This window comes from Thamnophis sirtalis, unplaced genomic scaffold, assembly GCF_051295495.1.
Source record: "Thamnophis sirtalis isolate CommonGarterSnake01/CBP01778 unplaced genomic scaffold, rThaSir2_p1.2 scaffold_2, whole genome shotgun sequence".
NCBI classification, from domain to species: Eukaryota; Metazoa; Chordata; class Lepidosauria; order Squamata; family Natricidae; genus Thamnophis; species Thamnophis sirtalis.
In genome coordinates, this window is record NW_028261382.1 from 144,380,110 (window position 1) to 144,407,423 (window position 27,314).

General features: G+C 33.7%; 1 protein-coding gene across 2 annotated transcripts in view; it reads right to left on the reverse strand.

Annotated features, from left to right (window-relative positions):
• Positions 1-27,314, reverse strand: part of ASXL3 (ASXL transcriptional regulator 3) — a 137,588-nt gene that overhangs the window by 14,207 nt on the left and 96,067 nt on the right. The window contains exons 6-10 of one of the 2 annotated variants that reach the window (XM_087707107.1): positions 22,493-22,610; positions 21,419-21,538; positions 13,817-13,980; positions 3,043-3,139; positions 2,093-2,198 (exon numbers count right to left, since the gene is read on the reverse strand). In XM_087707107.1, the coding sequence (XP_087563233.1) occupies positions 2,093-2,198; positions 3,043-3,139; positions 13,817-13,980; positions 21,419-21,538; positions 22,493-22,610 (605 nt within the window). The remainder of the gene's footprint in view (positions 1-2,092; positions 2,199-3,042; positions 3,140-13,816; positions 13,981-21,418; positions 21,539-22,492; positions 22,611-27,314) is intronic. The other variant, XM_087707108.1, reaches the window with a different exon arrangement.

Consider the following 27,314-nt stretch of genomic DNA (forward strand, 5'->3'; position numbering starts at 1 on the left):
ATCTAACTATTCTGTCACTATAAATTTAGCATTCAGGGTACATAATATTTTTAGGTCTGAGGGGGCTTTAATGACTTGCCAGAACCTTACTTTTTTAAAATTAAACACAACTAATATGATTATTCATTTAACATTTCCCTCTGTGTTTCCTATTATGTACAAGTAAAGTATTCTTTGAGTAAAGCTCTACTTTATGACTACATCCATAAAAATTCTTGGTAGCAGTGCTGATATTTTTAGGCAATGTTTTCTGGAAACAAATTTAAGAGGATTTCTTTCTCAGCATTTATGTATGGAATTACATTGTCTAATATAATATGCAATATTTGGATTTGTTATGATAGAAAGGTATATACAATTTTCTTGAAAATATTTATATATTAATTTAATGCTCTTCAGATGAGCCAAACTGTAATTCCAATTAGCCCCAGCTAGTCCAATTGGTAGTAGGGATAATAGGAGAAGACCACATGATATAAAAGATGGATTAAACAAGAAAAATCACAATAGACTTATTTTTCTTAGAATGAGAAGACACTATGTAAAATTGGTAAAGGTTTTACTAGTAGAGAACTGTAAACGCTACACTTATTTTAAGTACTAGTGTGTCAAAAATGGGAAAAAAATGGGGGCCATTGAGCCCTTTGAAAAAGAAATAGGAAATAGCTATTTTGAAAAAGAAGTGATATTCTTTCTGGAAAAAAATGTCTGCATGGATTTCCAAACTCTGAAGTGGGAAATTATTTTGCAAAAGCTTTTGCATTAACCTGGATGCATTTTTTTAAAAAAAAGGCATAGAAAAAATATTTTTTATATCAGAATTATGAAATCTTTGTCTATGATACCAGAAAATACCTATGCTTATGATTTGCAGAAATACAGAGTTATATTATTGCAATGATGTAGTCAATCCTGTATACAATATTCATAACAAAAACACTTTTAGATAGAGCTTCATTTAAGAGCTTTTAAATATTTTTTTCGAAAATAAAATTATATAAACTGGTAGCCATCAAGTTATGTGACTGCACCTGATTTGACAACTTTTTGTGCAGCAGTTCTTAAGTGAATGCTGCAGTTGTTAAAAAAAAACACCATGGTCATTAAGTGAACACAGCAGTCTGGGTGTATTTTACCGGAAACCAGAATGCTGGTTTCAAGCAAAAAGGTCATGTGATCACAAGATGCTGCAAACAGCTGTAAACCTGGCCAGTTGTCAAGTGCCCAAAAGAACCATGGGCCCTCCACCTGTCAGAACTTTGAAACTGGGCTGTAAATAGCTCTGAACAGGTTCATTGTAACTTTCAACGGTTGCTAAGTGACTAGTTGTAAATTGAGGGCTACCTTTATAAAGGAAATAACATGCATTCAATTTGTTAATATATGTGATTGCCTGCGGTGAATTTGAGAATATCCCATACATGTCTAATGCAACTGTTCTTTATCTGATTAGAAAGTAATTTCATCTACTTAAATTATTAAACACTTAATATTGAATTTGTGTATAATAACTTAATATGTGTTAATGAAAGAATCAAGCATGTTACTCTGAAACTTTTTTTCAAAGAGAAATATTCGTCCACTGTTGTTTTATTTCTATAAAATATAATATATACATTTCTATACAATATAACATGCATATATACATTGTTTTTATTCATTCAAGTCAATACCCTAGTGAGAGATTTTATGAGGAAAAAACAAGTACTAAAATAATGTTTGTGATTATATTTACCTAATTTTATTACTTTAGATTCCTTCTGAAATTTGATTCCTTTTAAAGGTTAAAAAAGGATGAGTTTTATCTATTCATATTCAGTCTGTGTTATATTGTCTCTTTGAATTTAATGTTTAATATATTTGGGAAAGGGTTTGGTGAAATTGTAGATTACTTTTACTGTTTAAAATAGGTTGAGAAATTGAAAAAATAAGTCTAAGAAAGCCTTAGCAACGCTAATAGGAAATAAAATAATTGGTAAATTAGGCACTTTTAAAAACTAAAAGTTAGATTTCATGGAAGGCAAATGTATCTGTTAATAGCTATGCACATTGTTACATATCTGAGGACATTTCTTTTCTCTTTGATACTTACTTTTCTCCATAAAATCTTTCAAAGAACTTCTCTTTCCAAGGTTCTGTTTTCTTTTCTTTCTCAATTTCTTGCCTGATGCGCAACTGCATCTCAGGTGTAAATTCTCCTAAAAGATACAAGAAACGGAAGGTCCAAAGAATTAATCTAGGGGTGCAGCTGACTTTTGTGTAGTGCAGGAATTTCTGCAGGGACCCATTTTATACAAATGCTGTGCTAAAGTTATTTGGCCAACCATGCTCTAAGGTTTCAAAACTTGGACAAGTGTCAAAGATTTTTTGCACATCGGGAAACACGATCAACATTGCTTTCCTAAACATCATGCAGTTCCTGTGCTCTGCTAGCTGCTTGAGAAACCTCTATCTTTGGGCAGCAGCTTTTCATGAGGCATGGATGGTTGAATTTTTCACCTATTGCAAATAGTGTTTCAATATTCAATCCAAAATTTAATCCAAACTTCAAAACTCAATCCAAAATTAATTTGAGAGAAACCTATGCTAAAATGGTACTTGTAGTGCTGTTTTTAGTATTTCTAGAGTGTATTGGTGGGATTTAGTCACATGCATTTAGGTTTCCAAAGCTGACACTGATGAAAATGCTTGTTCACATTTTAAGTGAAAGTACCTAATGATAATCTATTGTGAGGCATAAGAGACAGATGTGCTTAACACAATTGGAAGATGACCTAGTGTACATAGTTTTGAAATCTTGCCACTTTACAATTTTGTTTTTTTAGTTTTCTATCCCGCCTTTCCTCCAGGAGCTCAAGGCAGTGTTATAGCACTCTGTCCCCAATTTTTCCTCACAACAATTGTGCAAGGTACATTAGGTTGAGCAAGAATAAAATATTAAAAGTATTGAAATGAATGTTTTCCTGGATGTGACATAAGACGGGATCTCTTTATAGAGGGAAAAACACTATTGGTTAAATCTAGTAACAAGTAGAAAATTACCTTCTGCCAATCGCTGTTTCCACCCTTGTGCTGCATATGCAAAGAATTCATTATTTAGAGCGGAACTACTGAGGCGCAAAACTCCATCACTTCCCATCTAGAAAATAAGCCGATGGTAGCAGAAGACACTGTCAGAGATTGCTTCAACTAAGAGTACATAAGAAGAGAGCTCCAATCATGTGACATGGGGAAGGATAGAAAGTAGGAATAACATAGGGAATAATTTGCTAATATTAAATACGGTAGCATTTTCATTATAGTCATCAAATTAAATGCAAGTGGCCTAATCCATCATCAGTGTGCCTATAATAATGTTCTGTTGATTATGATATTGGAATCCTATGCATGTTTACATGGAAATGGTTACATCCATTCTGTTCAATGAGCCTAATTTCAAATAATGATGCAATCTTTGTTTATGATCAGCAAATCAAAGAAATATTTTTGAGATGGAACAAACAATTGCAACATTGGAAACATTAATTGATGTCCAATATTTCTAATCTATATAAAAAGAGTACATTTTTGGTTATGTTATTTCAGTGACTAGCAAAAAATTATTAGACCAATAGTATGTCCAAGCTTCATACAAAGTTAAGAAATAAGTAAACCAATGCATTATTTCACAGAACTGCAGTGGGTAGAATTCAAAGCTAATAAAACAGGATTCTGTGACCCTTCAATCAAGTTTCTAATGATGATATGAGACGAATGAAGTGCAATGGATGATTTGCAATGGAGATAAAATAGATACATTAAGAGTGTGGGCAACCTTTTTCTTGGTAGCTGAAGGCTTACATTTTTTGAACCTTGAAGTCTACAGTGTGCATTCACAATATTATGTTAAGAGTTTGCAAAGTGAATAGCAAACTAGGTATGGATAAGAAAAAACAAAATAAGAAGTGGCAGTTTTAACTTCTAGCTTCCTCCATTCATCTTAATCTCTTTTTAGATTAAGAGTTGGAAGTCAGGTAACATTTTACACAAGAAACATTTGAGACATGAAAGTATCCATTTTGCATCAAGTAAAGTTCCACACTTCTCATGATCTAATTTAAATACATTAAATAAAATATATTGCTTTCAAAAGAGTAGAAGAAAAATCTGTCAGTTAAAATAATTATTATGAGCTTCTTGTAAGACTTCTGCTCAGGATCAGTCACTATATCACAAAGGTTTTAAATCTTTAGAGCATGTATTGTATAAATTAAAGAATTAAAGAAAAGGAAAGGAAGAGAAAATTAAAAATTCCTAAATGGACATTTAATTCAATAGTCTATGTTACAAAGAAGACACAATTAACCATGAAAATTAAATTATTTGGAGGAACATGCCAATAAAGTACTTTTGAAATACACTATTAATTTTTACGGTTCTCAAGAAATGCTACCTAATAAAAACAATGCTTTAATGAACCAGAACAATTGTTTTTAAAAGTTATTTTCTTCTTCTTTTGGGTTTGGAATTCTGATTTTGTCCAATTAAACACAATGAAATTACTATTCACCAGGCATGCACTTTCTGAGGAATGTGCACCAAAACATTAGTTTTTAAAACAAAATATTTAAAAGGGGAAAATATATTTGATACACCAGTTATTTTCATAAGCCAAGAAAATCTCAAACCTTAGTAAATACTAACTTTTTTGTAGCTGGAATACATATTATACCATGTAAACATTCATTTTGTAAAACTTCAAACCTTTATGATTTCCTAAAAGAATACACTATTTTACAGATGATAAAATTTTCTGTATAGCTAATACCTTAAGAAGCATTCAACCAGTTAAATATATTATCTGTTTGACTCCCTGCAGCTCAATCCAATATTACCATTGCTGTTTTATAAAGCTGCTGCTTAACCTTTCTACATAATTGATAAGCAGAAATATTTCTCAAATAAAAGATTCAGTTATTATAGGTTGTAATTCTATAGTTAATATAAGAGGTAATACTGTAGACATTATATTATTTGATTATACTACAATAGTAGAGCTTTAGCTTTATAACATCAGAGGCTTACTTTACTAAATTAATATTTTATCATCCAATATTGATTTCCCATTTTAAAGGACAGTATTAAATTATTATTACCTTTAGGAATTTGTGAAGAAAAGAATATTTTAGAAATTTTCTTGCAGACATTTAAGAGGAAGGTGTCATGAAGAAAATGATTAACTATAATGTTTTTTAGAAATATAGTAATGGTTTAATCATTTTATATTTAAGACAGTGTATAAAATAAAGCTGAATGTTTACCATCCCATCACTTATCAGTTTGTTCAAATCTCATAGGAATCTGGTTTTCAATGTGTAAAATGTGACTCCATTACATATTCAAATGTGGCCACTACAATTTTGACTTTAACTCAATGTATCTTTTGAGGCATGAAGAAATCTGGCGTCTGAAATTTTAGCTTTTAATTTTAATTTTAAATTATATGAATCAAACCTACTATCAAAGAAAGATTGTGGCAGTCAGAAGATTCAAATATGTAATGAGTGCTAACCAATTAATAGAAAAATGTTCAAAGCCAAAAATCCATACACTGTAAGTAATTTAGAAAGGTCACTGAAAACTGCTCCATAAATTACATTCCAGTAGAAATCACAACATACTCAAATATTTCAACTGAGCAACTTTCCTAAAAGATACACTTTTCTACAAGGAAATTTAGCAGTTAGATAAGCTTCTTTAACCAAATATGTATTGCCACTGGTATAAATGCATACTGTATGGTCACCCTTTGAAACACCAAAGAAACAAATACAGGCTGGAGCTTCTTTTAGGTTGAAACTCAGAATAGACTCTGTTTTACTATTGTGCAATGGGAAAATTAACATTCTTAAATTTTCCCATTTTGCTATAGGAATAGGGTTTAATGATCCTGATGCATACCTTAATATCAACTATCATACATACTACTAACATATATATTATACACATCAATGCTTAAACTACTGTACACGTTGCCAAAACTTCTTCAAAATAAGTGTAAGAAAATGACTAAAGTTTTTTTTCAAATGGTGCACACTGGATGAGTTGACAATATGGATTACCCTTAGAGTTCTAGATTCCTTAGCCACCTGAATGCATTTTATTTGAGAAAACCAAGTGAAATGCAAAAAGAGATTAATATAGATTTTGTGGAAAGGGGTTTAATTACATTTATATATTTTATAGTCTGAATGGGAAATGAAACAAAACATTATTTTCCAAGTGAAATTATGTGTACTGATAGTATATACTGTCAGTTTGTGGAATGTATGGGTAGAAATGTATGTGTGCTTAGTGGGATACGCATATTAGTTATACATGTCATGATAAACTTATCTCAGTAATTTCAACTTCCTCTGGCTATAACCAGATGAAATTGAGAAAATATTGGGCCATATATTACCAAATGTATGTTGCAACAGAGAACTAAAATAATATGTTTCAAAATATTAAACTACACAATCATCAAAATATACTGAGATTGGAATGGTGACTGTTCCATAGCACAGATTTAAATCTAGTTTGAAAATACAAAAAGTGCTTACCTACTAAGCAATTTACATATACTAAGCAATGATTGATATACTATGCATATGAACTTGATGTTCAGGTATATATACAATGGAGCTAAATACTGTAGCATAAAAGCAATGTGTGATTGTTACAACACTTATCCAAACTGTCATTCATGGGTAGTGAATTGATAGGTGACATTTACTGAATCAGGCCATTAAGCTATTTAGACCAACATTGTCTACTCTGAGTGATTTCTCTCTGGTGAGATTTACTGATATTTGCTGCCTTAAATATTTTCCTTTAAGGTCTTGAATTAAGGGCATTCTGCTTATAAATCTGTGTTTGTCCTAAATTATAACCCCCAAACTACAACTGAATAATGGTGCTCTTGCGACACAATTGCAAGGTAACCTAGTTTTATATTCTATCTCTATATACAGAGGTTGTGTAAACAAATCCCAGTGTGCTAAGACTAGAAAGTATGTAAACTGTGTCTAAGAAAAACTGCAGGTAATCAAGAATGTATCTTCCCAAGAGAAGCAAAAGAAAATTGGACTGCAAAGCAATTTCTTAAATATAACAGCTGCAATTCAGAAAAATACAAGCAAAGGATCCATCAGCTTACTGGAAGAACAGGTTACATTTGCAACAAGCAGAGGAAGAGGGAGTGAGGAGAAGTGTAGGAATAAAGAAAATAAAGGTTTTTTCTACATATTTTGGGTTGCAGCCAACAGCTTAAAATAATTTTTCATTACAGTTACTGAGAAATTTTTATTAAAAAGGGATCTAAATAAATGTTCTCCATTACCCAACCATAAAAGTATTTAAAAAGTTGACCCCTCATTTTTCTAATGGAAAATTGGGCATTAATCATGTCCTAGACTCGTTTTTTGAAAACCATAACATCTATCCATTACATTAACTGGCAAACTAAAAATACACCAATTTTATTTCTAAATTTAGACTCTATAACGAAGACCTTTTTTGCTTTGCTAGCTGTTAGCAATATTCCTATATACAACATCTTACTAGCTTCCAAACTCAAGGGTTAGAGACAGAAGATGATGTGCAATCCATTACTCTTATCATCTTGCCTTAAGTGTTATCAGGGTAAAAAATATATGAAAGAACTGTTATTTTAGGTTGTTTTAGATCAAGAGTGGCTTGAGATCCTGGGAGAACATGGGAGAAGCCTCTGGAAATTTCCCCCCTATTATTCCATGGCTTATAAACATCTGTGTTTAGAAAGAATTTGGGGCAATAAGAAACACCTGAATCTTCTTGGTCTTCTAACGGCCAGAGATATAGAAAAATGGCAAAAAAGAAAGATCACATGCTCTCCTATTTATTTCATTACAGAACTTTGATCTTGGTTATTTATGCTTTGATTTGTTAGATTTATAGGCTAACTTTTCACCAGTAGTCCAGCATAGATAGTTGTCTTTTTTATATTGATAGCTTTAGCTTATGTACCTTTCGAGGACAGCTTGCTTTAGGCACAATATTTTATATGATAGCAGCTAGGAATCCATAAATGCTTTGGTCTATACACCCACTGTTTAAAAGTATTATCTGTGGTTGTTGAATTGAAATTGAAATGCTCTATCATAGAAAAAGTGGGACTGTTCATTCATTTTCTGTCTTTCTGTTGATAGGCACTCAATTTGATATTCTCTATAATGTACTCTTTGCAATCCTCTGTATTAGATTGGAGTTCTGGAATTACAGGTAATATTGCCGGATAGAGATTACTGGATACAAGTATTCCCCATTTAACAAGAACTTTGGGTTGGCATAAGTGAACCAAGATGGAGAGAGAGAAAAAGAGAGAATAAGAGAGGGAGGGGGGGAGAGAGGGAGGGAGGGAGGGGGAGACTAAGAAGATTGCTGGTTGTTGCTGTCTCAGTTAGATAAACTTTTGCCGTTCAGTGAACCCATTGTTTGTTAAGAGGCATATTTTTGCCATAAACCCAAAGTAAATACTGTTTTCTAGCAAAAATACCATAAATTGTGATCATGAGATTGCAGGTTGCTGTAGATAGCCATAAATGGGGGCTGATTGATGAACACCTAAAATACAGTCATGTGACTCTAGGCAGGTAGGCATCAGAACTTCAAAACTGGGTCATAAGTAGCTTTTTGGGGAATCTAACTTCAAACAATCATTAAGTCACCAATTGTAAATGAAGAACTACCTGTAATGGAAAACACACACACACAAACACTAGAGGGGAAGAGAGGATTACTATAGCAACTTGCAGAAAGAGAAATTACACCAGATTTGCTTCAGAAAATGTTTGAGTAACTGGGTAATAAGTAAGTTGCATCAGTTGATTCTAAATTGACAGCATCTGTAAAAAATGGTGAAAGATTTGTAAAGATGAAAGAGAATGTGAAAGAATAAATTAGTATGATGAAAATCTCTGTAAAACAAGTGTCTAGAGAGGTAAAACAAATCAATGACAAAGTGGAAATATTGGGAAGTAAACGAAAAGTTTTGGAGACATTCAAATGGAACTGTCAGTGGACACTGCAAAAGAAAACTGAAAGGGAACATCCTGAATTAGATGCTACAAATAGCAATAGCAATAGCACTTAGACTTATATACTGCTTTACAGTGTTTTACAGCCCTCTCTAAGCGGTTTACAGAGTCAGCATATTGCCCCCAATGACTTGGGTCCTCCTTTTACCAACCTCAGAAGGATGGAAGGCTGACTCAACCTTGAGCCTGGTGGGATCTGAACTGCCAAATTGCAGGCAGCTGGCAGTCAGCATAAATAGCCTGCAGTACTGCACTCTAACCACTGTGCCTCCGAGGTTCCAATTTTTTAAAAAATGGTTTGTTTTGGATTACAGATGCTTAAAGTGGAATATAAATGGATCAAATTCCCCTCAAAAGATAAATTAAATTAAAATTAAATATGGAATTGTTTTGTATGTAAATCCCCAACTAAAAGTAGAACTTGTATTGACTGCATGGTAGATTTGTTAGGCTGGAAGTTAATATGCATGGAACTAAGACTTTGACACTGGGAATTTATGCCCCAAATGAGGACAAACTATTGTTTTACAAATGGAGAAAGTAATATATGTTGCTTCTGAAAATTAGTGTTTGATGGAGGATTGGAATGGAGAGATTGCCGCACAACAGAACAGAACTTCTGAGAAAAATATTAAAATCAGTCAAAGCAAGTTATCAAAGTTTTCTTTGATTTGATGGACAGCTTAGGGCTGGTTGATATATAGAGATAGAAAAATGGCAATTCAAGAAATCATGCCTATTTTTCTGAAAGATATAATTCTTTTCAAGAATAGGCATGATTTGGATTTCAAAGAAATTGGCTACTAATTTCTTAGCCAAAGGAGCAAGATTTGATTTTAATTTGAAGCTATAGGCCCATATCATTATTGAATAATGACAAGTAGTTCACAATAATTCCAGCTAACAAACTGAAAATAATTTTGCACAAATTTATTCATGAGGATCAATGTGGATTTTTATCTAAAAGTCAATTAAAGGACTATGTTTCCATCCTTCTGAGGTGGGTAAAATGAGGACCCGGATTGTTGTTGGGGGCAATATGCTGACTCTGTAAACCGCTTAGAGAGGGCTGAAAGCCCTATGAAGTGGTATATAAGTCTAACTGCTATTGCTATTGCTATAATAAAAAAACTATCTGAATTGATCTTCTAAGTTGCAGAAAACAATTGGTATTCGGCTGTAAATAATACAGGGATGTTCACTGTCTCTTCTCTTCTTTATTTTGATTCCTGAAATATTGAATAGAGATATAAGACAAGATGAGGGAATTGTGGGAGTAAAGATTTTAAAAGAAACTTATGTTAAGGGCTTTTGCAGATGGTTTGGAGTTGGTTATGAAAGATCCTTTAAACGGAAATAAAATATTAATGGCAAATTAAAACATTTTGGTGCATTAGTAGGTTTCAAGATTAATAAACAAAATAGGAACATGTTAGCAAGAACTGTGAAACTGGAAGATCAAACAGAATTGATGAATAAAATGGGCTTTAAAATGGACAGGAAGGTAAAATATCTGAGTATCACTATGACAAATACGAATTGTATGTTATTTCAAAATAACTATGTTAAGACATGGAATGAAGCTAAAAAGGTAGTTTAAGATGGGAAGAATTACAACTGTCATTGCTGTGAAGAATTTCTGTGATAAAAATGAATGTCTCCTGTAGAATGATGTTTTTGTTTCAGATAATATCTGACAACTGATGCACCATTTAAACAGTGGCAGAAAGATGCAACTAAATTTGTGTGGCAGGGGAAAGAGCTACAAGTTAAATATTAGGTGTTATAAGATGCAAAAGAAATGTTTTTTTTCTGATTTGAAATTGTATTTGCAGCTTGTTGTTTGACTTGGATGAAAGACTGGATGTTACTGAGAAATGAAAAGAAATGAAATGAAAAGTTTTGGGACTAGAAGGACATGACCTGAGATTTGAGTGGTGTGGATGTTTGTGGTATGACAAAGTCAGGACTAATGTGGATTTAAAAAACTATTATGTTAGATATGCCATATTAAGAATATGGAATAGACAGAAGCCCAAAAACACCTTTGTGGATCTTGGCACAAGAAACATCTTATATACAAGGGCAAATACGAACGGCTAACTTATTGTGAGATACCAGAATTTTGTGAAGGAGAATATAAAAAGAAATCAAGAGAAAAACTGATGAGAGAGGGATATAGCCAAAGAAAATGAAGAAGCTAAAATACTCTGGGACTTTAGAATTCAAATGAAGAAGTACACCTGCCATATCACACCCCAGATTTTAACGATTGTTGATAAGAAACACAAAAAAGGTCTGGATAATGGACATGGCAGTACTTGGAGGAAGCAGAAGGGAAGAGAAATAACTAGAGAAAATCCATAAAATACAAGACCTGTAAATAAAAGTAGAACAACTATGGCCAACAAAAGCAAAGATAGTACCAACAGGATGGAACTTGGGTGCAATCCCAAAACCAACAGAACACCATTTGAACATCAACATTAACAAAATCACCATCAATCAATTGCAAAGGCAGCTTTATTTGGGACTTTATTTGAGTATTGTCACAGGATGACAATCCTGTGACAATACTTTTAACATCATTAAATAAAAACATCTGTCTATCCCAAGTTCTTTGGAAGAACTTGATAGGTGGAGAAAAATGCCAAATAAGTCTAAACATTTGGCTGACTGTGCCACCAATCAAAATCATAACTGTTATTTATATATAATTTTTATGCCACCCAACTTCCAATGATTCTGAAAAATCTACTGAACGGTAATCAGAGCAGTAGCAATGAATGGGCCATGCAATAGAAATGATGCTGTTTGGAAATAATCAGCCAGGCATGGAGGAGGAATCAAGCAGGATTAGCCTTGAATCACTGAGTAACCACCAAGAAATCCAAGACTCAACACACACATACAGACATCAACTCCATGGAACCTTATATTTCTGTTTCCAAGGTAAGATAAGCAGTCTAGGCTTCAGAAATATTAGCAAGGGGTTCTCTGCCTGGTTGCTGTGTGGGTGTGGCCTAGTTGTTCTCCTGCACCATGGAGGCCGACTGCAGCTCACCCCTGGTCTAGGGAGATCTCTTGTAATATAGGCAGAATACAACAAACTTGAACTATACATGTACTGATCTGGTCACTTGTGCCTGACAGGTGCCTCAAGAGTGGAATCACACTGGTGTAGAGTAATTGGGGAGTCAAAAAGAAACAAGGGACTTGCTTCTTCTTGACTGCAAAGAGAATTTAAGTATCCAAAGCCAAATTCGTATATCTATTGATATATTCAGGGGATGAAAACTATGGATATAACTGTGCAAATAATTTACCAAATCTTATAACACAAGAGCTGGGGATAAAAAAAAATCCCTGCAGTGGCAGTCTCTTTTGCCTTCCTGATCAAGAGGGCTGTATAACAAAGTAGCGTGACCAGAGGATTTTTCTCTTTATCTCACTCTCATCTTAGAAGTTTCTGGGAGTATTTTATTCTATTTATGTGTTTTAGTATTAGTTTACCATTGATGTTTTCTCTTAAGTCAAGAATACTGTCATATCTGCCTGCCATTATTAAAGTCTGGTAATCTTAAAGAAAAAGATCTAAGAGGATGTCATTTTCTTACCCAGAGGTGATTTAGAGATTTTATTTTTTAACTCTACCCCGCCTCCCACCATTCTTTAATTGTTCTAAATAGCACAAAAGCAACAGATACAAAGCACTGGGTAGAAATGAACCTGGATAAACATCCAGGATAAAGTCCCATAAGGGCTGTGCCTGTCTCAGTGGAAAATACAACAGCACCATATAAGACTGACAGAAGGAAAGTGGGATACAGCCAAGTCCCCTATTATACAAAAGAGCAGGGTAAAAAACAAGGAAGAGAAATAAGTCTGCTCATAGGGTTATCTTCTAGGGAACTAGTTTGTCTACCAATTTTTTCAATATAGTGAACATTGTGTGGAGGCAGGAGAGTATTTGGAGATTGCCTTCTTAGCTCTGGAGCAGGTCCTCTCTCCTTAAAAGATATCTTCCATTCTTGTGGGGAGAAATATTAATTTGCAAATGAACTTTCAGTTATATAGTATTCTGACAGAGTAATACCCACAAGAGGTTCACTAAATTTAAATAAGTAAATTGAAAGCTAATGGCTTTGTGTCAAAAGTATACATGTCCATTGTTAATTAACGACTCTATTGATATTATAACTTGATCTAAGATTGAAAGCACTGCAAAACAAACTCTAAGAACTTATAAAAATCTGCATATCACAAATAGCAACTTATCTAGCTCTTTATAAAACTAATATGATTGGTTTGCAAATATTTCTTCTCGATGAAATAAGAGACCAAGCAGCTAAATTAAGTGGGGAAAAGGACATTAAGGTTTAATGTTTATTAATGTTAAGGCTTTAGGGAAATGGACATTAATAGATGTTTCAGGCATGTCGTGGGATGAAATGACAGGAAAAGTGATTCATCTACCTTGTTTAGGTCGCAAAACACAACAATCTAGAAGAGAGTTCATCTTTTGCTGTCATGGCAAAAACCCTCTGCTAGACCTTTTCACCTAAAACATACTCCTTGATTTTTCAGCTACTGCCCATCAGAGCAATTTCCATAACTTTACATGTTGTGAAGAATCACTCATGTCATCCAGTATTAATCAAGGTATTGAAAAAGATTTACTGTGAAAACACTGTGAAGTACCTTTTATTTTTACTCACCTGCCTATCTACTTCTGGAAGTAAAAGCAGGAGGTATTGTTGGAAATGCTGAGGTAATGAAAGAAATGTGTGTTTGTTTATTAAAGCCCTCAAGTTGGTATTCACAAGAATAGATCCTGGTGTTTCTATATCAATGTCCTCGGCTTTGGTCCATTTCAAGTGTCCTGGATTAAAGAAATAAGAACATATTTAACTCTATCACAAATAAAGGAAGGGATTACTTATTTAATAAGTAAAATTCAAAACATTTACTTTTCATATAGTATAGCAGCTGTCTGTGTTAAGGAGAAGGGTATTTTCTTTCCCAACACTTTTAAAAGCATTCTTCTGTACTGTATACCCCACACTACCTTTCACATGTGCATAGTATTTTTGTTTCCTCTTTTCATATTATTAAAATAATGTTGTTGCTTTATTTTATAGAAGAAACTACCCAGTGGTGGGTTGCTTATCCCGTTCCAACCGGTTTGGTTGGAACGGGGCTGGCGGCGGGGACCGCCGTGAACCGGTTGAAACCCACCCCTGGAACTACCTAACTATAGAAAATGAGTTAACTTCCAGTCTCATTACTTCATCAAACTATGCTGTTAAAATCAGTTGCTAAGCAAAATGTGTTAGAAACCAATAAAATGTGTTATAAACTTGCAATAAAAGCTGTTTTAAAATAGAAACTAGCAAAGATCACACTACATTATAAATTGTTCTTTGTGCACTTTCATGAAAGGAACTAAAGCTACTAACACATTGTAAAATTATGAATTAATCTTTTTTTTAATCTATATTTTCACCTTTGAGTTGGTAAAGTAAGAACCAACGAGAAATAAAAGACAAAATAGGATACTGGAGGTCAATAATCCATGACACACTGTGTTGCTGAAATAACTGGTTTTTTGACAAGGGTTTAAGTAATCTTCAGGAAGAACGGCTGGAGTAGGTACCACACCAAGCTCATCAGGAAGGTGTTAAACTAATAGGGGAAGAGTGGCAAGAGTTCAGAAACAAATATGCATCTGAACCTTAGAGCTAAGAAAACAGGCCAGGAGGCCAGAATGAAACTCAGAGTATCACAGATAGTTCTGTAGCCAATACCAATCAAAATCTCAATTGTTTCTACATTTGTACATAGGAAATGGAAAATAAATAGGGAGAAGTATGATCCTAAATTAACAAGACAAACACAAAAACATAGACCTAATGGTTTCCATTTGTAACTGGCACATAGCACAGGAAGGCTACAATTTATTCATAAGGAACAGATCCAACAAAAACAGGGAGGGGAGTGGTAATGTATGTAAAGGAAAAATACGCTCGTGTAGAAATTCAGAAATGAGAGCATAAATACTCTACTGAAAGCATTTGTACAAGAATAAAATGAGGCAGAAGGGAGAAATAAAGATGATACTGACAATTTATTAAAGATCACCTTAGCTGGCTGAAGATATGGATGAAGCCTTTATGTCAAATTACCAATCTTTCAAAGACCAACAGTAAATATTTTAATTATAATGACATCAGCTGGGAATCTAGCTCTGCTAAAATCAAAGATCCAACAACTGTTTGTCCTCTCTTGACAATTTTATTTATCAGAAAGTGGAAGAACCACACTTTGTCAACCTAGACCTAATTATCACTAGACTGAAATAATTAGTTGAAATAGTAACCGTGCCTGGTAGCATTGGGAAATTGGTCATGTTATCCTTGAATTCATAATCTCCAGGGAAGGAGGTATGGAAAAGAATCAGACCATTATTTTGTATTCCAAAAGAGTAGAAGTTGATAACCTTCAAGAGAAGGCAGGTTGGAGGGAAGCACAACAGTTATAACCTGAACCCTGTGTTATTCAATATTTATAATAATGATTTGAAAGAAGGAGTTGAAGTGATAATTATCAAATTCACAGATGACACAAAATTGGATTGGGTGACTAATATTTCAGAGGAAAGAAAGTTTTTAAAATATCTAAACAAGCCTGAGTGTCTGAAGTAAACAGTGCAGAATTTAACAGTTGGGGGGAAAACATAGAACCCAAGTATAGGATGGGGGAGACCTGATTTTGCAGTAATATCTGTGAAAAGAATCTGGTTGATCTTGCCAACCATGAGTTTAGCAATGTACTGAATTTTTTAAAAGACAAATTCTATCTTGGGATTCACTAGCAGAAATATGGAGTCAATATGGATCATATGAGTTAATTGTTTCACTCTAATGAGATTTCAATTGAAATACTGTTTGTATGCAGTTCTGGACACTATAATTCAAAAAGGATTGTGACAACTTGAAGTGAGTTGAGAGATAGGCTACCAAAATGGTGATGGGTTTTGAAAGCAAGGTCTCTGAGGAATAGTCAAAGAATATGCTTGTGTTTTATAAAGAGGTAACTGAAGGGAAACATCATAGCAGACTGTAAATGTCTGAAAATTTGTCACACAGGAGTAAACCTATCCCCTATTACCTCAGAGATCAGATCCAGAAGCAATGTTAAAAAATACAAGGAAGTAAACTGGGTATCAGAAGGAACATCATAATTATGTAAACTGTCAATCAGTGGAACAAGTTGCCACATGAAATGTTAAAATCATTGTTGTCTACACTGGAAGTAACAGGGATTTCAGTAGAACATGAATTCATTTATTTTTAATTTCTAAAAACAACATAAATAAATAGAATTAAAAATCAGACATAGTAAATGTTCCTAATGAGAATCTTATTTCTCATACATGTTCCTTGTTTTAAAAAGTTTTTTTTTAAAGTCCTGTTTATGCAACTCCAAGATGCAAATTAAAAGTTGCGGATGGAGGGCACAGAATCTTAAAACAAAATCAAAATTTTGTGTCCATTAAAACCATATTCTCAATGATATAAACAATAAAAACTCAGCAAATACGTTTTCTCATTTTGCTTAATTTAACTTTCAAAATAATTTATTAGATGCACTAATTTTCCTTCTTCTGTCCTTCATGAAACTGAAGATAGCTTATATAAAATTACAAGAACCTGAGCAGAAATGCTTAGTTTAAGCAGAATAGTGGTATCATATGCCATCAAGCTGTCTTATAAGATAATAATTCTAGTCCTTAATAATAGCTAAAAATGAAGACAACATCTAGCCCACAGAAATTCTATTTGGCCCTGAGTTTTTAGATTTATTGATGTACTGGTTTATTACATTTGTAATCTATCTTTCCCTCAAGATGTCAGAGTGCTATACACATGTGGAGTAGGGGTGGGGAGTGACATTTATCTTACAGTCACAACACAGTGTGTAATTCAAAAGAAAATAACAATTGGGCACAAAATGGGGCAAATGGTCTCTATGATTATGTGGAGATCTGAGCCAGTTCTCCTGTTCCCATCCACATCGTAACCATTTTCAGGAGATGTTGACTGTTAGAAAAAGGTTCTTTTTGAAACAATTATGTTTCCCAAGAAGCTGAATTCTGTACTTTTGAAAGCCTGCCTTTGTATAGAACTTACCCATTTATATGAAAAAATGTATTCAGTTAAAACAAATTAGAGGAAAGGAAAATGCTTCTGTTTGAACAAAGGTACAATATGACATACGTGCATTTTCATAACTTTTGAATGAAAACATGGTTCTCAGTTCCAGGCAGTGATGCTATGTATTCAAAGCAACGCATATGTGTTAATCATGTTTTGTTGTTTTATTGCATCCTTTTTAGTATTTTATATCGATTGATATTTTTATATTTTACTTATAACTTTTAATGTTCAATGTTTTTAATGTTTTAACATTGTAATTGTTTTATATTGCTGTTTTGCAATGTTGTAAGCCATCTAGAGTCACTCAACAATGGGTTGGATGGCTAAGTAAATAAATATATAAATAAATAAATAAATAGTATATAGTTTTTATTATTGCAAGGCATCAGAATGTCTGACTGGTGCAGCTTCTATATACTGTGAAATAAATTCGCAAGCAAGCAAATAATGTTTTCCTATTAATTGTAGAGCAGAATATTAGTTACTTGTTTGAAAATACAGAATTATGGCTAGAGAGCTCTACTTTTTAATGGCTCACATTGTGTTTGTTGTACTGATGTTGCTTCAAAACTTAGGGAGTCTTCTCCACTGCCTGAAAAGTTTAAGTCAGATATCATCATATAACCTGAAGCTCAACTAGCTATACATAAATTACAAATTGACTTCTCCCAGACAAAGAAGTATCTTTATGCCTGCATGGACCTCTTTGAATTCTAATCATTTTGACTATAAGCAAGCTATCCCAATACTATATAAACACAAAATGGTTTTCAGCAAAGATTGATGGTTCAATTATTCCTTGAAATGCTACAAGATCTTCAAAACTGCAAGTATCACAATTCAACAGTTATAAAAATACAATGTTCCACTTATTTTTAATGAGATTAGACAAGGAGGGTTGTGTTCAAAGGGGTTTTTAAGTGGAAGGCAACCACATTTTCATTTATAAAAAGCAGCTGTGGCTACCTAATCTAGCATTCTGTCCCCACAATGCCCAGTTAAATGCCTGTGGCAAGGCAATAGGCAGAATACAAGTACCACAATATTTCCCTCCCCGTGATCCACAGCAACTGGGATTGAGAGATATGCAGTCTCCTAGACAGAGAGCAATACAAAACCATCCAGACTGGAAATTATTGATAGTTTTATGCTTCATGCATTTGTCAAATTCTTTTTTATAATCATCCAAATTGCCAGATGTCACTATATCCATGTGTTAACAAATTCTATAATATATTAATTTAATTTTTAACTATTCAAGTTCATCAGATGGCCCTATGTTCTACTCCACTTTTTTAATACTGTGCCCAACTTTAGTCATTTCTGTCATGTCCCATTTACTCAATTTCTTCTAAACTCATTAGTCACAAATGTGACTTTTTCATATGGAGGATACTCATTCACTTTCATCATTTTGGTTGCCCTTTTCTGCACCTCTTGCAATTCAATAATACTGTTTTGGGGATGCTATGAGTACAACTGTAACAAGTAAGCCAAGGGTAGTTACACTATGGGTTAGAATGTATTTTATTACAACTTGACAGATTTATCTTACTAATGATTGTCACAGCTGAATTTTACCTGAATGTACCAAATTGCATTTTTCACAAGTGCCTCAAAAGAGAGTGATGTTTTCATCAAACTAGGAGCCAAAAATCTATTTTTTGTCAATAGTCATCACAGTCCCCATCAAGGCTTCAGATCATATCAGCGTAGAGGTAAAGCAGATTTTTAAAATCTCAATTTGCATTACTGAACAATATTTGAAATTTTAATGCCTGCTTCTATGTTTTGGAAGTTTTCAAAATCTGCTTTATTTTAACAATTTTAAGAAAGTAAACTTGACTGCCTTTCTAATTTCCTGGTTATGTTCCTCACCAGCTATGCGCCCAGAATGCCTTTCTGGAAGTGTAGTTAGTAACTACTCCTGAACAGCTGAGATTATGTCTTAATGGCTATGGTGGTCAGGATGTGGGATTTGATTCCAAATCAGAAATGGCAGTCTGAGAGAGCATAAATGTGCATAAATTTCTTATTGAATAATTCCAGCCTTGCCCTACAGCAGCATTTTTCAATCGTGGTAACTTTAAGATATGCTGCTGGTTGGGAGTTGAAGTCCACAAATCTTAAAATTGCCAAGGATGAAAAACACTGCTCTAGTTCTCCTTAATGCATGCCATTCTTTCAGGAATTTTGGACTTTTCAGGAAGGCTCTTGGGATTCAAGGAGGAAGAAAATGTAGGGAAGATAAGTATGGCCTTCCTATTTCTGTGGTCATACATTACAAGCCATAGTAACTTTAGCCTTATAGTCAGCTAGTTTAAATCCTCATATTATCTAATACTTAAAGCATATTAAATAGCTGAACAAAAATTTTCCCATTTCCCCTTCATTAATTGTGCTTCCAAGTTAGACTTTATGAAGTTATGGCACTCTTCAGACCCACCCATTCTTTTGCTACCAGAGACGCACTCAAAAAACTGCTAAATATGTAAGTGAAGGAAACGGAATCATATTTCATAGACAGAAAGCTGTCAAAGAATGGGATTTTGTTGTATGAAAAATATCAATAAATATTTTATGTAAAAATATCACCTGAACAAAATATCACCTTTGAAAAAGGCAGCTTTATATTTGTCTTTTGTTCCCTTTTCTGCTAAGCTATAATAAAAAATAAACATCTAAACACAAGTAAACAAAATTCTATAAAATATTAATTCTGGTCTTTTAAAAGAATAGATTCTGGTTTTGATTATTTAATTACATTGGAAAAGATAATACAATGAAGCTTATCAAGCACTGAGCCAGAAATGGACACTTTCACATTTGCAGCTTCTTAAGACTCTTAAATTAAAACAATGCCATGAACTAAAGCAGAGTAAATCGGCACAGTTCATGTTTGTGCGTGGAGAGAGGGTGGGTGGGTGGGAGGGAGGGAGGGAGGGAGGGAGAGGGAGGGAGGGAGGGTGGGAGAGAGAGAGAGAGAGAGAAAGAGAAAGAGAGAATATGAGAGACAGAGACTAGAAAGAGCTTTGTTGCCAAAACAAAGATTTAATTTTGTCCAGATGGATGGGAAGAATTGTAAATTCTGTATTTAATGTATGACAGTTAAACAATTTTTACCACGGCTTTAATCATCAAGCAAAATTTGTTTTTAGAATCAAAATATAATTCACAATTCATTCACGAAGAATAAAAAGATAGGAAAAGAGCCTGAAGAAAAACAAATACAATAAGGAAGATACTGATGCCAGCAATAGAAAATTGCAATTTTAAAGGAGAAATAACTTCTTTCAGAGCATATTGCTAATTTATTGGGATCAGTTACACCATCAGATAATATTATGAAATGGCCCTAAGTTTAAGAAGGATAAGGAGCAGTTATAAAATTAGCATTTTTGAAATATTTTAAAATATTAAATTAGGATGCAAACAAAAATCTAAGAAAGGAATAAATGCAGAGTATGACTATAAATAATCCAACACAAAGCAAAAACACTTGCCTATTTATTTGTTTAATGAGACATTTTGTTACTGCCTAGGATAAATAAGTTACATACAATTTAGCCAAAAAAGAAAAAAAAAGGATGAGGGAGCCCAACACTTGAAAGTCTAACAGTGAATATAAATATTGGTTTACTATATAAGCTGAGCTATTTTATGCTTCTAAAGAATGAGAAAGAAAAGCCAAAGTCAGAAAAGAAATGTGACTGAGAAATATGTTAATAATACGCTGAGAAATAATGAAAAAAGATAAAGGGGGGAAAGTAAGAATAGTCCTCCGTGAAAAGATGGTGAAGCAAGAAACAGTTGGTTCCAAAATGGCCAATTTAGGGGAGCTACAGACTGTCCGATTGAAAAAGGTTGACAGAATGGCCTGCTGGGAAAAGGTGCCCCAAAAGGGGACACCCCTGCAGAGTTCAAATGGACAAATGAACACAACAAGGGAAGCTCTTGTGCACTGAAAAAAATATCCAAAATATCAAGAGAGAAAATGTGAAATTCTATATAGTGAATTTTTTGCCTTTTTAATGTATTCTATAAAGTAAAAAAGATGAAAGGGGGGGGGAGAAAAAAAGGACATTTTAGAGACCTACTCACCTAAACCAGATTTTTTTAATCTCTTTAAATGCTGGCTCATTTGTTTTCCAGTTGGAGACTTTGGCCCATGTTTCATTTCTTTATCAGAATTGTCTGCTTCACCATTTTTAGATTCAGACCCTTTAAAAAAGCAAACGTTATACTGAAATGCTTCCCGGTTTGGGAAAAACCAAAAACAAAGCTAGATTTTTTTTTTACAAAAAGAAAAAACCCGTATAGTGACATCTTTATCTGTTACCCTATTTAAAGATTATGTTTTCTGCTGGCAAGTTGATTCTCTGTCACTGGAAGCAATGAAGCAAAAGCTCATAAATCCATTAAGTGATGAAAACAAGTTTCTTCAATGTAACAGTCAATAACGACGTTTGCTAATCCAATATAAATAAGCTTCTTCTCTGATAGCAGAGGCATCTTTAAAAATAATAATGCTACCTTTATAAGGGAACAAAGAAATAAAAGGAAGAATGGGAAACCCTCCCTTTGGTAAGTTAATTTTCTCCCACGTCTGAGGGGGGGGGGAACCCAACCTACAATAAAAAGTGACACAGATCTCTGCACGATTCATTCACAGTGAAGCATGTAACAGCCAAAAGTAAAGGTCAGGGTTGCACTGTGGTGATTAAGATGGTGCCAGAACACAAAATCTTATTAAAAAGACAACTGTTATTGCAAGACAGGAGTATGAGAGTAATTCGCACTCCCAGAGGAGTTGTGATGGTTATTTATTTGGCTCCCTGATGGCACGGAATGCCAAAACGTAGCTCTCCCATTAAGAATCAGCATCCAAAAAGACTACTTTGCATTCCTTTAAAGCAGCTGTTGTAATTTTAATTTTTTTTTAGACACAGTCTTTCTCTCGTGATCCTCTCCTCCCCTCCCTCTAATTTCAGCACTGAAATTAAAATCTTCCTTCTTGGAATTAATAAAATTGGTTTAAAAAATGAAACATAATCCATCTTGTGGGAACAGCATAATAATTTTTCAACATCCTAATTTTGTGCACGATAGCTCTCACCTCATCGGGAGGGCTCTTTGACTAGAAACTGTTGTTGCAGTCAGTCTGTAGCTATTTACCTGAAGGTGAATCCGACTGCTCATCAGACACCTTTAATGGTGTCAAAACAACACGAGGAACAGTCTTGTTTACCATCATTGAGACTCCATTTCTTCTTTTCTGCTGCTGTCTCAAAGCCTACAAAGAACAAAACAAAACAGAAAAATATAACACAAAATGCTGCTCACAAGTGAATTACACAGAACATTCCCCTTTCATTCAGCTAAGCTCCTTAAGATAATAATACCCAACTAGCTGCAAACTTACCACTCTTCTATTTCATCTTTCTCTCTCATTCAATCTCCCTATATTTTAATTTAAACATAAAGAAGATGCACCTTTAAAATCCAGAACAATGTTGACAACAAAGAAGCATTCATAACTGTTTGCTCTACCTTAGCAGCAGAAACATGAGAACCCATGGAATCTAAAACTGAGATTTTCAAGTAAAACAAATCTAAAAATAAATATTTCAAAATCAGACTAAAACTGCATGTCTGTACATCTCTTGCAGGTGCATCTTCTCCCGTACACTGCTCAGTCAATCAAGTTAACACAGTGTCATCAGTATGTACAGCATGTAAGGGCTACAGTATTGATGCACTCACTCAGCCGTGAGTAGCGCTGCACAAAATCACTGCACATGGCAGGAATCATTTATTTCTGCGAAAGGGATCGGTCCTAATCTTGGAAAACCTTGCAGCACTTGGCTTCTGTCTGCTTGACTTTGGGCATTAACCTTCAAAACACGAACATGGTAAATGTGGGAGAAAATCATAAAAGAATAAATATCTACAAATGGGGGGAGGTTTATGTGTGTGTATTTGTTTGTGTGCATGCTTTTTTTTGTAACTGTATCAGCAACAGGGAGGATAATGCAATAGAAAATATGAATAGGAACTGAATAGCTGCCAGGATATTTTATACAATAAAAATAAATTGGAAGATTAGGAAACATGAATGGGAGAATCTGCCTGTTAAACAATTTACAAGTACAAATATTTAAACTGAACAAGTTACAACAAATCGGCTCACTTCCGATTATCTGGTACCTGCTTGTAATCCTCATTTTACACTCTTATCTTTGATTTGTGTGTGCATTAAAAAGACCACTAAATTTTACCAAAGGAGATCATGCTTAGCATGAATTAATATCCTTTGTCTCCTTACGAGCATAAACGACTAATGACTTGTGAGCTTAATTCTGTAATTGCAATACAGCTGTAGTCTATTTAGATGACAATGCTCTGCACACAACACTTCAAAGGCAAAATAATTAAAAACAATTGCTTCCTATTTCTCTGGATAATAATTTTTTTAGAGCACAAATTCTGTCCCAGAAAGAACAATAAAAAGCAACAACTGGGTATTTAATAGATATTTCAATGCAGAATTTATCAGAGGGGCATTAATAATAAAGGGGAATTTTAAAAAATGGCTGTCAACCAACAAATAATTTAAACTGATTTATTGCCTTAAATCAACCAGAGTTACATACTTATGCATGTTTGTCAAAATATAATCGCATAATTTTAATATACTAAAAGCAAACAGCTCTTCTTTAATTGCATGGCAATATTTAAAATTCAGTGGACAAAAAACCCTATCATTAATGAAAAAAAATATAGCTTTAATATTTGCTTCCATCAGTTTGGAAACTTAAAATATAGAATGTTTCAGTTACAGTAACAGAGAAACAGTTTTAATATGAATGTTCAATTTCCATCAATAGTATGATAATCTGTTTGCAAGGCCTATTAATACTGATTTTAGCTCAGCTCTGTGAAGTTTACTAGCCTATAATTGTTATTGAAGTAGAAAATGCATGTATCCAAACTGAAATGCCCTGTTTTACATTTCTTTATCATTAAATTTGGTGGCATCTCTATAGAGTCAGTCTAGCAATATGTTCCACTGATTAACTGGAAAGCAAATTTCATCTGCAATTAAATGTTTAGTTGATTAAGCAACTAATTCAGTTAGGGGTTATGCTCTCAATAAATATCAATATTCATGGCCCTGAAAGGACATAACACAGTATATAAAATATCTAAACAAAGATGTACAAACAATGAAAATCACCACCTTTGATTTGTAAGCAATAACTATTTCTGTCAACATTTGTTTCCAAATTTAAAACATTGCTACTGTACTGTTCTATATAAATTAAATTTTTAAAAGTGATGTTTATTCAACAACAGAAGTGGCAGAAACAATTTTTATGGATTATTCAGACAAATATGCCTTACAAAACCTCATGAAGTAGTACCATGGCACAATTCAGGTGAATTGGTTCCTTCCATTTCTAGCGTAAGATGGCAATGTGCAAAGATCAGGCTATCTCATCGCCCCCCTAAAAGTCTTACATCCAAACATCACCTGCTGTGTCTGCTGCTGACTGCTCAATAATATTATCATACTATGCCTAGCTCCTTCCTCATTCTCTACAGACCTCATATGAAAAGATAGCATATTGTTTGGATTGTGAAACTTAAGCAAGTAATCATCAACCACAAGAAAATGAAAGACAAGTTAATAAAGCCATTCCATATAGTGACTACTCAGAGACAGTCAAGACAGACACATTAGGTAACATCTAAAACAGTTGTAATCTAATAAAAGCAGGTTAAAGGCCTCAATAGATTTCAGAAGAATGATGGAAGCAGGCATAATGCAGAAGTTGGTGGATGAGGAAGAAAATAGGTGGTGAAATTAATCACATGGGATGCAGCTAATATAAATGAAGAAAAAGAAAATGCCCAAAGTAGTCTGGAATCACTTTCACAAAACAGATATCATGTTGTTGTGGATGAATACCAAAATAAATTTGAAGAAGGAACAGAAGTGTTAAATAACCATCCAAACCACCTTGGGAAAGAAGAGGGAGTGAGAAAGAAACTTAAGGTAATCTATTTTGATCCTGTCTAGTGTAAAACAAGGGCAGAAAAAAATCTGTCATACTTTTAGGATTCTGTTATTACAATCTGCAACAATAAAATATGATCCTTATGATAAAATAGAGCTCCTGACTTGGCCTATCTTGAAAGGTTTGGCATCAGTAGAAACACTAAATATGCACAGGTCATAGTATGGGAATTGTATACATTGCAGTACATCACATCATTGGAGTGGAGCAAGGGTGGGAACCCACAAAAAAGTGCAAAATGTACCTTTGTAAGGAACATACACTAACCAAATAGTAATTTACAAACTTTGTATGACAGTTGTGGAAATCAGGATTGAATTTTCATAATTTTGACTCACCAACTTATTGAACTACTGATTTTAATAAATATGAAAGAAAATGGACATCAAAACTCTTTCCCCCCCCCATTTCTGACCAAAAGCAAATTTAGATGATAATCAAAGTTCTGGTGAATCACTATGTGAGACTAATTGAGTCTTAGCAAACTGTGTTCATAGATAGTGAAGCTAAGGCTGACACAGGGAATCTGGTGACCTCTAAAAGTTTTGGACCACAACTCTGATAAATCTCAATCAATATGGCCAACAGTGGGGGTAATGAGGGCTATTATCTAAAACATCTGAAATAAATTGCAAAAGTAGGCATAGGTAATCATGGAACAAGTAGCTAAAAGAAAGATAGATCTGTAATCATAAAACAAATGGATATCAATCACACAAAAAATAAGGGTAAAAGCCTTTAATACTCCTAGTTCAAGATAATGAGTGCAATTATAGATGTGACATAGATTATAACCCAATAATTTAAGGTAAAATAATTTTACCTTTTCACATTTTAGAGTTATTAACTGTAACTTAAACATTCTCAAAAAGGAGAACAGTCCAGATAACTATCAAATCTCTTCAAGTCCTTATTAGTAACTTTTATTATGAAAGAAGTAAGAGTTTCCTAGATATAAAGTTGATTATTAAGAGTATTTTTAATCTAACATACAATTTAAAACACAGATAGTAGGTGATAAAAACTATGCTGACATTTTAGCATAAATACAGGTCAACCACCTCTTTTTCATGACATTTACTATATCAAAAGTGACACATAGTTAAATGAAATATAAACTAATTGGCATATAAATAATCTAGAAACAGTGTAGTATTCCTAAAGTATCATTAATTACATTATGTAGTCTGCAACAATACATTACATTGTCATGCACGGCGATCTATAAATAAGAAACCTACATTTTTAAAATCGCTGTCAGAAAAATGTTACAATATAAATCACACTTACAAAACAAAAAGTAATTTAAAAATCCCATATAATCTCTACCAGATAGACAGGAAAGCCAATATTCTCATAAAAACCAAATGTAAACAATTCTAATGCTTAACTGTCAAAAGCAATTCGTTTCATATCTGGAATCTGATTAGCAACATTAATTTAAGTCTGAAAACCATTAACTATCAGTTCTCTCTTAAAACTTTCTACAATGTTTGATGTAGCAAAGAATCAAAGTACTAAGTATAAAAGCAGAATATGTCTTCAAGGCTGCAGCCAATTTATTTGACAGAGAGTAATAAAACATGCTGACCTACAAAATCACTAAAGCATCTGCATCCTTAAATACGCTGCTTAACATTTCTCTTGTATACATTTCATTCATTTCATTTATTATATTTGTATGCCACCCTATCCCGAGGGACTCAGGGCGGCTAACAAGCAGGGGGGGGGGAAGGGGAATACAAACAAGAGACAAACAAGCAAGTTAAAAACAAGGCAACAGTCACATCAGATTAAGTGGGGCTGGGAACTCATCAGCCCCAGGCCTGCTGGAACAGCCAGGTCTTAGTGGCTTTGCGGAAAGTTGGAAGGGTAGTGAGGGTCCGGATCTCCACGAGGAGATCGTTCCAGAGGGC